Source organism: Dysidea avara, chromosome 3 (genome assembly GCF_963678975.1).
Source record: "Dysidea avara chromosome 3, odDysAvar1.4, whole genome shotgun sequence".
NCBI classification, from domain to species: domain Eukaryota; kingdom Metazoa; phylum Porifera; class Demospongiae; order Dictyoceratida; family Dysideidae; genus Dysidea; species Dysidea avara.
The window spans coordinates 33,919,244-33,929,885 of record NC_089274.1 but is presented as its reverse complement, the minus strand read 5'-3'; the positions used below and the strand labels follow the sequence as shown (position 1 = coordinate 33,929,885).

Genomic DNA, 10,642 nt, shown 5'->3' with positions numbered 1-10,642 from the left:
TTTCCGGTAATAGGGCCACCTCAGTAATAGGGCCACTTATCATGGGTCCCATATAGGTAGCCCTTTTAATGAGATTTCACTGTACCAGACTATATATGGATCCATAAAGGAACAGACCGGCCAAACATATTTCTCAAAACTAGCAAAAAAATTGCATCCGGTAATGGAATACCACACATTTTTTGTACGGCATGTTTGTCATTTTTGATCTGTTGTTTGTTCTCTAAGCCACGCCTTAATTCTTGAAAAGTGGCGATGGAATTCTTGTCTGCTGCAAAAAAGAAGGCAGAGGAGCTAGCTGAAAAGAGCCTCGCTGGTGTCTCTGACGCTATTTATGCTACTGGAAATGTTGTGGGGAAAGGCGGATCATTGGTGACGAGTTTTTTGACCACTTCAGCTGGTGCAGTTGGCGAATTTGGCGGTGATATTTACGACCAGTGTTGTAATCTGGTGGGGGCCGCCACCAGTACGAAGAAAGTACAAGAAGCACTGGAGGCTAATGAGTGAGTAACTCAGTGAAACATGCTGTAACTCAGAGTACACGCGAGGTCTTTCACACTTCAGTAACGCCCCGTAGTAGCTGCATTGATAGCTAGCACATTTCGAGAGTTCACAATAGCTACGCAAGTTGAAGAGCTAGCGTTGCAGAGCTAAGTAACTGCTACGTATATAGCAGTGTTATAGCTGAATGTGTAAATTGGATCAGATCCAGCAAGATTGTTATCAGGCTAGATCATTAAATTGTATGATGCAGTAGAGAGGCTCCACCACATTCTGTGTAAAATAGGGTTGAAACCAGTTAATTTGTTGACAGCAATGGGCATTATATAAAGGTTTCGCCATAAACTATTTACGTAGAATGCTCAGTTCGGCTGACCTTTGTGGTCATAGCGGATATGACGGCTAGTTGGATCATGTGGTCATTAGACTGGTTGACATACTACATTCTGCGGGTATGTAGGTGGGTGTAATTGTTTGGCAGATTCATTTTGACAGACGTCACTGATATGTGGCCAGCATCGTGTCTGGAATGCTCGGTTGACCGTGCCATTGTTGATACAGGGATAAATTGTATATTAGCTCATACTGAAACTAACCTTTGTGATTAAGCAGTGTACTGGATCATATTGTATATTGCCAGCAGACTGACTGGTGGTGGGTTTCCCCATGGGTAGGTAGGATATTGTACTGTTTTAATTGAACTTGTACTGTTTCAATGATGAGGTGGAATCAGAAAGTAGACAGATAAATTTCTGTAAATGCAACTGTGCACAAATATTTGCAAACAGTGGTTCCTGGCTTTCTCACACAAATTATAATTTCAACTCTTCAAAAAAACATTAAAACTTGCTAACTGGTATAAATCAATTACAGATTATATGCTCAGTATTTGCCAACAGGGATGAAATATGTGCAGCTATGAGTTTATTGTAGTGCTACTAAGGTCATGAGACATGTAATTATTGTGGCCTTACATCACATCAATATGACATCAAAGGATGTGTACTTCCCACACCTATAACATCATTGTTTATATAACTTCAAAAGGATATTAAAGGTTATTGAATTGTCACACTGGCTCGATCTGTATTATCAAAGTTAATAGGTAGATATTGGTAGGTTTAGGTGTTCTTGGTTAACTGTTGGCCTCTTGCTGGAAAAGAAATAAAATGCCACATATTTTAAAAAGCGATATGGTGACTAGGTTCTCCTGATCCGTTACCATTATTATTTCATTTCAAACTGTTGTCTGTTCTATTAGAAATGTTGCAGACATTATGGATACTGAAGAACAAGAAGATCAGAAGATCAGGACAAGTGCTCGTGATGCTCTGGATAAAATTTATGGTGAAGGAAAGGTACTTATAAACTCATACAAGAGTATGTTCACACTGTACATGCAAATAGTGTACTATGTTAGTATACAGCAGGCTACATCACATGTCAATATAATGTACAGGAAAAGCTAAAGTAGGGTTGAAACCGGGTTGGGTCATCTAGGTCATGTTTTGTCATAAAATATCCCCAGATTGTGCATTGGATCATGTGCATTGATTATAGCATCTTGCTTGACAGTGACAATAAGAAGTGTAAGTCCTCAGGAATGGATCATTGCTGGTAAAGAAAAAGAAGTGGAGAACAACATGGGAATAGTATTGAATGTTGCATGACCACTCTATTACAGCAAAACATTATTACAGCATAAAAATACTAGAAGTTGAGCCACACCCATGTTTGCATGCAAGAGTATCTATGGATAAAGTTTGCTTGTATTACTCTTTGGTTAATCTATGTATAGCCTGAATCTGTACAATTACCTTTTGCTCTTGCAAATTATAATGCAGAATAGGCCTGATAAATTTTGCCCAAAATGTTTTCAGGAATTTCCTAAAAATTTCACCTATTATGCTCTCTTCAGTGTTCCCATTATGCTTGCATTATGGTCCTAGGTTAGCAAAATTATCTTGGAACATTTCAATCAGTGAATGCTCTATTAGAGCATTTCACTGCAAACTGACTGTTCTATTAACCCTTAAACGCGCACGCAGGTTTTGAGAAATGCAAAATTGGTTTTATATTGAAGGTGGTGAGAGTTTGCTAAACTGAATTAGCCTAACACCTTATATAAATAGAAAGTTTATTCAATAGGCTATCAGGGGAAGTTTAAATAACCACTGTAACAACAGGTGCTCACTTGTTATGAAGCGATGAAGAACAGCGTCTTGACTTTTCGCGATTTCGTATTCCTTCCGGTGGCAGCCATATTTGTAATTGGCTGAGTCACGTGACCCATATATGGCCTGAGGCATAATTGAATGGCGAATCGATCGGCGTTTATTGCAGAACAATAGAATGAACTGGGAAGGAGGTACGAGTCTTTTCCAAAGGTATGTAAACAGTTTTATGTGTTCATTTCGTAAAAAGTTAGTTTCATGGCGAGTTTTGGCCCTGTGTTTCAGTGTAGGGTAAAACCCTACATATCATTTCATTCGCTATTACATCACGAATTAAATGATGGGAGTTGCGTAGCCATAGGGACAATGGTTCGGAAGTTACAGCGCTTTGTTTACTGCCATGCGTGAGGGCCACTATAATGGCCTTTGCGCGTTTAAGGGTTAAACTAAGGAGCTGTGCACAATGTATTTGAGTCTTGCAGTTTCGCTCTATTAGGGAATTTTTATGGAATTAAGCCCCATAGTTTGAAATATCCACCTAGCATTATGCTGGCATAGTACTAAACTAGCCTATTATGCTTTTTATTATGCTGGCATATTTGACGCAGGCCTAATGCAGAAACCAACTGTGACTGGATCTGCAAGAATCCCATATGTTACCACATTTTCCAATTCCATTTTATTACTTTTCTTTATCTAGACAGCCAAAGGAATGGTCAACTGAAGTTTCAGCTATAGAAGCCAGAACTTTCAAAGTTACAGCCCTAAAAACTGAGATACACCTTACACCATTGGGTTCTACATGAACAGGTGAATCCGTTGCTAAATAGGTTTTGTCTTCCAGGCCCTTCCTACGATTAGGGCGAAGGTAAAAACGTTAAAAAAAAACTACAGTGAAGCGCTCGTCCAACGTGAGGCAGACTAACACACATATCTTCCATCTCCTTGTGAGTACTGACAATGAAACAAAGATTTTCAAACCCCTGGGGATCACGATGCTACCGTGTTTTATGCTGTTATCGCCTTCCTTCATTGTGAAACAAGCGCTCAAAAAATTTACAGATGTTTTTTGATTTTGTAAATATTTCACCTATTGCATTTATTGCATTATACTGTAAAATTAGGCTTGCGCTAACATGTGGGATTCTGGTCACAATTAATAGCAGTATGTATCATTACATGTACACTATGTATGTATTGTATTGACATATGATGGAAGTTTCTGTTACAGAACATGGTTGGTGTCTGCAGTAAAAAACAACTTGGACAGTTGGACACAATGTTACCACTTAACCCATCCACTGATGTGTGGAGGGAAGCTCAACCTGTGACAAAGATCACTGACTCATTGTACCCGTTTGGTGGTGATGGGAAGCGACCAACCGTAAATGAAGTGAGATGAAGATAAAGTGCATTAGCATGGGATTTACATGTGTAACTGGCTGAACATAAACCTATATACCTCATGATTGAGATAAGAACAATTGTTTAGCTACAATACATACTTATCTATAAAGTCTGTTTTATCCATTCTTGCTCTCACTTTTTAAGTGTGTGCTCAAGCTTCTGTATGGTGACTTGTAGTAATGTTTTACATGGCTCTGGTGGTATGGAATGAGCACAAAATGCTTTGTGAATATGCAGCATTGTCTTTTCCAGGCCATGTGTGAGTCTTGAAAGTTCATAAATATGTTGATCTTTGACCTTCCATTGTCTTGCTCCCCCATTTTACGATGTTATTAATTTCCCTTTATAAACTCTCTGAGCCAACCTTTTATATATCTTTATGTAGGAGCAGAAATATGGGGACCTCTCATCTGAAAAGTATAGACAGAGCCCCTTTACTTTTCCTGTGCTTTAGTAAATGAAGGGTTTTAAAATATACTTATTCACTTGTGTTTATGATTTAGTGTAGACAGATTTGTATAAATTGTACAGTAGAATTATATTATCATTTTTTACTACAGAAACTATTAAAATAGTGTCTGTTCTATTTTAAAAGTATGCATCTCAGTCCCATGCTCTCCTGATACTGATCTAGGTAATATTTTATAACCTGTAGCACAAATCCTACTAACTCAAAGCAACGAGTCATGAGCTAATGAGTAAACAATTTACAATAGCTGTTATGCTTTAGCTTCTTGGATTGAGATCAAACATCCATTATTGTTTGTTATCTATATAGCTTGATCAAGTATACAAGGTAGCTCTTGGTGTCATGCTCAATCCTGTTAACCAGGGATACCAGAAAGAACTGGAGCCTTATATAATCCAGGTACAGTAGACACTTTAGTGCTTCAAATATGAGGGTATCTTGTAGTGTTAAATATACGTAACATATGTGTATGCATGCATGTAACATTAGTGTATATTGATGTTGTCTTGTTTTGATTGCTTGTTTCAGTGCACGAAATATATATCATACATGTGTTGTATTATTACAATGGTGTGTTCCAGATGTTTGGCAAGAGTATTGAGAGACATGAAGTACTCAAGAGCACACTACAACTGGACAAAACGGTTAGTTTCCATCAGAATAATTATAATGAAATTTAACATAAGTGTGGTTCCTTAACTTACTCTTTAGTGAAGCAATCACATTTGTCGGTAAATGTCTCACTCTTATTAAATTTTTGTGCCATTTGTGCACTATTTTTGCATGCAGAATACTATTTGTACCTGCTAGTAATGGTGACTTACTTTGGCATTTTATTTATGTGTATATTATCATTTGTTTTATGATACTGTAGCCAACTGAGTTCAAGCTGCACATAATGTGTAAGTTACAGAATGTAATGACACAAAGCACTTAGCATGTTGATCAGTTTATAGTACAGAAATGTGTATCAGTGGTGGATCTAGATGAGTTTCTGTAGTTTTGGTGGAACCTTATTCAAGTTTAGCTTAGTGACTAGTTATGTTGGCAATTTAATAGCAAACAACCATACATTTGAATACAGTTGCACCAAACTATACATCCATTATTCATAGCTATTAAACCTCTCAGCAGCACTTTACTTTTCACTTCCCAAGTCATTAAAACAATAAGGTATTTGAATGGAGCAATGAAATAACTGCATTCCATTAAAGATAAATACTAGAACACATCATGTTTCGGGGAACAAGTCACCACTGAGTCTAGGATTTTTTTTGCATTCTTCACATTTTAGTTACATGTTTCTGACTCCCTGTATTTACAGGCTTTAGCCTTCTAACAGGTCCCTAGTAAAATACCCTACAGCTAGTTTATGTCACAGTTTAAAGTGTTGTGATTGTAATTAAAATCTGATCTCAGAGTTCAGGGAGCATGTCCCGACCCATCATTCCTTAGCTATAATGCATTTTAGATTGTATTGTTAAATTTTTAGAAGCCCCTTGTATCTGCCACCACTTTGTACATTATTTTGTAAATTGATACGTTATCCCCTTTCTATTCTGTTTGATACACAGCTAACAACTCTTCTGATTGTAAGCGTGCATCTACAGCAAAAGAGTTTACAGACTCTACTGGCAAAAGAATTAAGTAATGAATTTTTGAATGCTATATAATATTTCAGGTTTGATGCTTTTGATAGTACCTTAGCTAGCTCTAGCCATTTAGCTTTTTAAACAATGTATTCCAGATAGGTATTAGAACCATATTCTAGCAAAAAAAATTCTTCTCCTGTGTGAAATAACCATTAGTATTGCAAGGTGATAGATAACTAGTTTCTCAGCATTGTACATATACGTACGTGTATCTGTAAATATTTTTTCAATCGAGTGCAGTATTCTCAAAAATATTATATTGTGTGTCTTTTAGTGGTTGGGGGTAAGACCTTAACTTCACAGGATGCAACTGGTAAGTCTATTTGTAGCATGTGTGAGCACTCTTTGTTTTTCACAAATACTCCATACGACCACTAGCTGAAGTGCCGATTTGTGTCACACTAACCATCCAATACACAGAACTACATACTTAATAACCATATATCTAACTAAAGGAGGTTGACTATGTTGTTTTTGTTCACATAACATGTAAAAACCAGACAACAGAATCCCAAATAACTACTTACAAAGATGCCTTGCACTTCAAAGAAGTATTCTATGCAGTTTACTTACAGTGCAATTTATCTCACAACCATAATCTGCCTCCTTTTTGCTGTTGCACATGTGCATAATATACTTGTGTCAACCATGCCACATCTGGCCGTATGTCAACTTTACCTGTCTCCATTGACGTATAACATAATATTTTGAAGAATCAAGACACGGTAGTGTGTCGTGTGGCCCAAGAAGCTGGTACACCACACCGTGGGTATATTTACAGGAAGAAAGAAAATGTCATTTTCACACCTTTATATCTTGGTAATCCCTTATCCGATTGGATCCAAAGTTGCTACAGAGTTTCCCGCCAGCCAGGGGAGTCTACATTCCAAATTTGAAGGAATTTGCTCCAGCCATTTCTGAGTTACAAGCTGCCAAAGTTTCGATTTTTTTTCTTTGGTTTTTTTTCTTCTTCATGTTTTCGCACACATGCAGAAATTGCTATAAAATGCAAACGCGTACTCCGATCGCCTTGAAATTTGGCACACAGAAAGGGAGCGAATCCTAGCATCAAATTTGGTGCAAATCCGATGAAGAGTTCAGGAGTTATGACCGATTATTCGCGTAAAACAAGATCGATTTGTTGTCACGCCTACAGGGCAAACCGCTTCATGGAAGTTGAAAAGTGCTATGTAGATGGAGTAACCATCGTAGGAGTGACTTTTGGTGGTTTGAAAGGAATTGAGATAAAGATCACGGAGATATGACACAAAACCCAACCTGTGTCACAATTACTCGATCGATTTTTATAAATAAAAAGTATTAGATGTCACGCCTACTAGGCAAACCGTTTAGAGCAATGAGCTGAAAATCAGTGTATAGCTGGAATAATTAACATAGAAAGTTCTTGCAGTAGTATAAAAGAATCAGATTACAAACCACTGAGTTATGATTCGAAAGCCAACTCCGTGTAACAAATGCGAGATCGAGATACTCTAATAGAACAGTCACCCTAATAGAGCATTCGGCTAATTTATTTACTCCATTATAGAATTCTATTACATTACAAGTTATTCTTTAGGGAGTAGTTCAGCTGCAAACAGTTAATCTTATAGACAGTTCAGCAAGAAGCAAGTCACCCTGTGGAGAGTTAAGCTACAAATATATCACTGTAGAGATTCAAAACATTACAAGTCACACCGAAGAGAGTTCAGCTACAAACAAATTACCCTGTAGAGAGATAAAACATGTTCCAAACTAAATAAGAGACCAAAACTTTAAGATGTAGCAAGTCAAACCACAGCAAATTTTCTGTGATGTAGCTACCTAATTTTACTCTTGTGTAAGAAGCATGGTTCCTACACGTGTAGGGCAACATTAAGAAATTTTGTAGGAAATATTCCCATAATGTTGAATGTTGTAAGAAAGATTCCTACACATGACATGTTGTGTAGGAATAATTCCTACAAGTGTAGGAATTATTCCTACATTTGTAAGAAAAATTCCTACACTTGTAGAAATGATTCCTACACTTGTGGGAATTATTCCGACACTGCAAGAGATGTCTTACACTTTGTGCCATGTGTAGGAATCTTTCTAACAAAATTCAACAGTGTGGGAATATTTCCTACAGAATTCTGCAAAAAATTCTCAACAAAGCTCTACACATGTAGGAATCATGCTTCCTACACAAGTGTAAAATTCCTTCCAGCACTTTACCTCAAAATTATGATTTCTTATTTAATTTGGAATATGTTATAAGCTACAAACAAAACACTTTGCAGGGAGTTCAGCTACAAACAAATCAACCTTTAGAGAGATCAGCAACAAACAAATCAACTTGTAGAGAGATCAGTTATACACAAATCAACCTGTAGAGAGATAAGCTAGAAACAAATCACCCTGTAGAGAGTTCAGCTACAAAAAATCACCCTGTAGAGACATCAGCTAGAAACTAGACACAATGCAAGGAGTTCAGCTACAAGTAAATCACCCTGTAGAGTGATCAGCTAGAAACAAATCACCCTGAAGAGAGGTCAGCTACAAACAAAATCACCCTGTAGAGAGATCAGCTACAAACAAAACACTTTGCAGAGAGTTCAGCTGCAAATCAATCAACCTTTATAGTGATCAGCAACAAACAAATCAACTTTTAGAGAGATCAGCTAGAAACAAATCAACCTGCAGAGAGATCAGCTAGAAACACATCAGCTTGTAGAGAGATCAGTTACACACAAATCAACCTGTAGAGAGATAAGCTAGAAACAAATCACCCTGTAGAGAGTTCAGCTACAAACAAATCAACCTGCAGAGAGATCAGCTACAAACAAATCACCTTGTAGAGAGATCAGCTACAAACAAATCACCCACCCTGTAGAGAGATCAGCTAGAAACTAGACACAATGTAAGGAGTTTAGCTACAAGCAAATCACCCTTTAGTGAGTTCAGCTACGAACAAATCAACCTGCAGTGAGATCACCTACAAACAAATCACTTTGTAGAGAGATCAGCTACAAACAAATCACCCACCCTGTAGAGAAATCAGCTAGAAACTAGACACAATGTAAGGAGTTTAGCTACAGGCAAATCACCCTTTGGTGAGTTCAGCTACGAACAAATCAACCTGCAGTGAGATCACCTACAAAAAAGCACCTTGTACTGAGTTCAGTTACAAACAAATTACCCTGTAGAGAGATTAGCTAGAAGAATTCACCTTGTAGAGAGTTCAGCAACAAAGAAACCACCATGTAGAGAATTCAGCTGCAAAAAATCACCCTGTAGAAAATTCAGCTACAAACAAATCGCCCAGTAGAAAGATCAGCTAGAGGAAGTTACCTTGTAGAGAGTTCAGCTACGAAGGAACTATTTTAAATTACCCTGTAGAGAGATTAGCTAGAAAAATTCACCTTGTAGAGAGTTCAGCAACAAAGAAACCACCATGTAGAGAGTTAGCTGCTAACAAATCACCCTGTAGAAAATTCATTTACAAGCAAATCGCCCAGTAGAAAGATCAGTGAGAAGAAGTTACCTTGTAGAGAGTTCAGCTACAAAGGAACTATTTTGTAAAGAGTTCAGCTGCAAACAAATCACCCATACAGAATTCAGCTACAAACAAATCACCCTGTAGAGAGATCTGCTAGAAGAAGTTACCTTGTAGACAGTTCAGCAACAAACAATTCACCCTGTATAGAGATCAGTTAGAAGAAGTTTCCTTGTAGAGAGTTCAGCTATAAACAAATCACTCTGTAGAAAGATGAGCTAGAATAATTCACCTTGTAGAGATTTCAGCTACAATGAAACCACCATGTAGAGAGTTCAGCTGCAAACAAGTCACCCTGTAGAAAATTCAGCTACAAACAAATCACCCTGTAGAGAGATCAGCTAGAAGAAGTTTCCTTGTAGAAAGTTCAGCTACAAACAAATCACTCTGTAGAAAAATCAGCTAGAAGAATTCACCTTATAGAGATTTCAGCTACAAAGAAATCATTCTGTAAAGAGCTCAGCTGCAAACAAATCACCTGTCAAAATTCAGCTACAAACAAATCACCCTGTAGAGGGATCAGCTAGAAGAAGTTACCTTGTAGATTGTTCAGCTACAAACAAATCACCCTGTAGAGAGATCAGCTAGAAGAAGAGTTACCTTGTAGATAGTTCAGCTGCAAACAATTCACCCTGTACAGAGATCAGCTAGAAGAAGTCACTTTGTAGAGTGTTAAGTTACAAAGAAACCACCATGCAGAGAGTTCTGTATGGGGTGCCATTTGTGCCAAAACTCCACTTTTTTTAGACATTGTGTTTTTAATGGTTATTTACATACATTGCATGGTTATTTACAAGAGCATGGTTATTTACAAAAGCATGGTTATTTATGAAAAGCATGGTTATTTAAGAAAAGCATGGTTATTTACACAAAGCATGGTTATTTACGAAAAGCATGGTTA

The 10,642-nt window shown here is 37.4% G+C and overlaps 1 protein-coding gene across 2 annotated transcripts in view; it reads left to right on the top strand.

The window, feature by feature from the left end:
• Positions 1-213: 213 nt before the first annotated feature.
• LOC136250804 (BAI1-associated protein 3-like) overlaps positions 214-10,642 on the top strand; it is a 72,420-nt gene continuing 61,991 nt past the window's right edge. The window contains exons 1-7 of one of the 2 annotated variants that reach the window (XM_066043103.1): positions 214-503; positions 1,763-1,859; positions 3,907-4,068; positions 4,861-4,950; positions 5,133-5,195; positions 5,426-5,453; positions 6,478-6,516. In XM_066043103.1, coding sequence (XP_065899175.1) covers positions 256-503; positions 1,763-1,859; positions 3,907-4,068; positions 4,861-4,950; positions 5,133-5,195; positions 5,426-5,453; positions 6,478-6,516 — 727 coding nt within the window. In that variant the 5' untranslated portion in view covers positions 214-255. Of the gene's footprint in view, positions 504-1,762; positions 1,860-3,375; positions 3,486-3,906; positions 4,069-4,860; positions 4,951-5,132; positions 5,196-5,425; positions 5,454-6,477; positions 6,517-10,642 lie in introns of those variants that run through there. The other variant, XM_066043104.1, reaches the window with a different exon arrangement.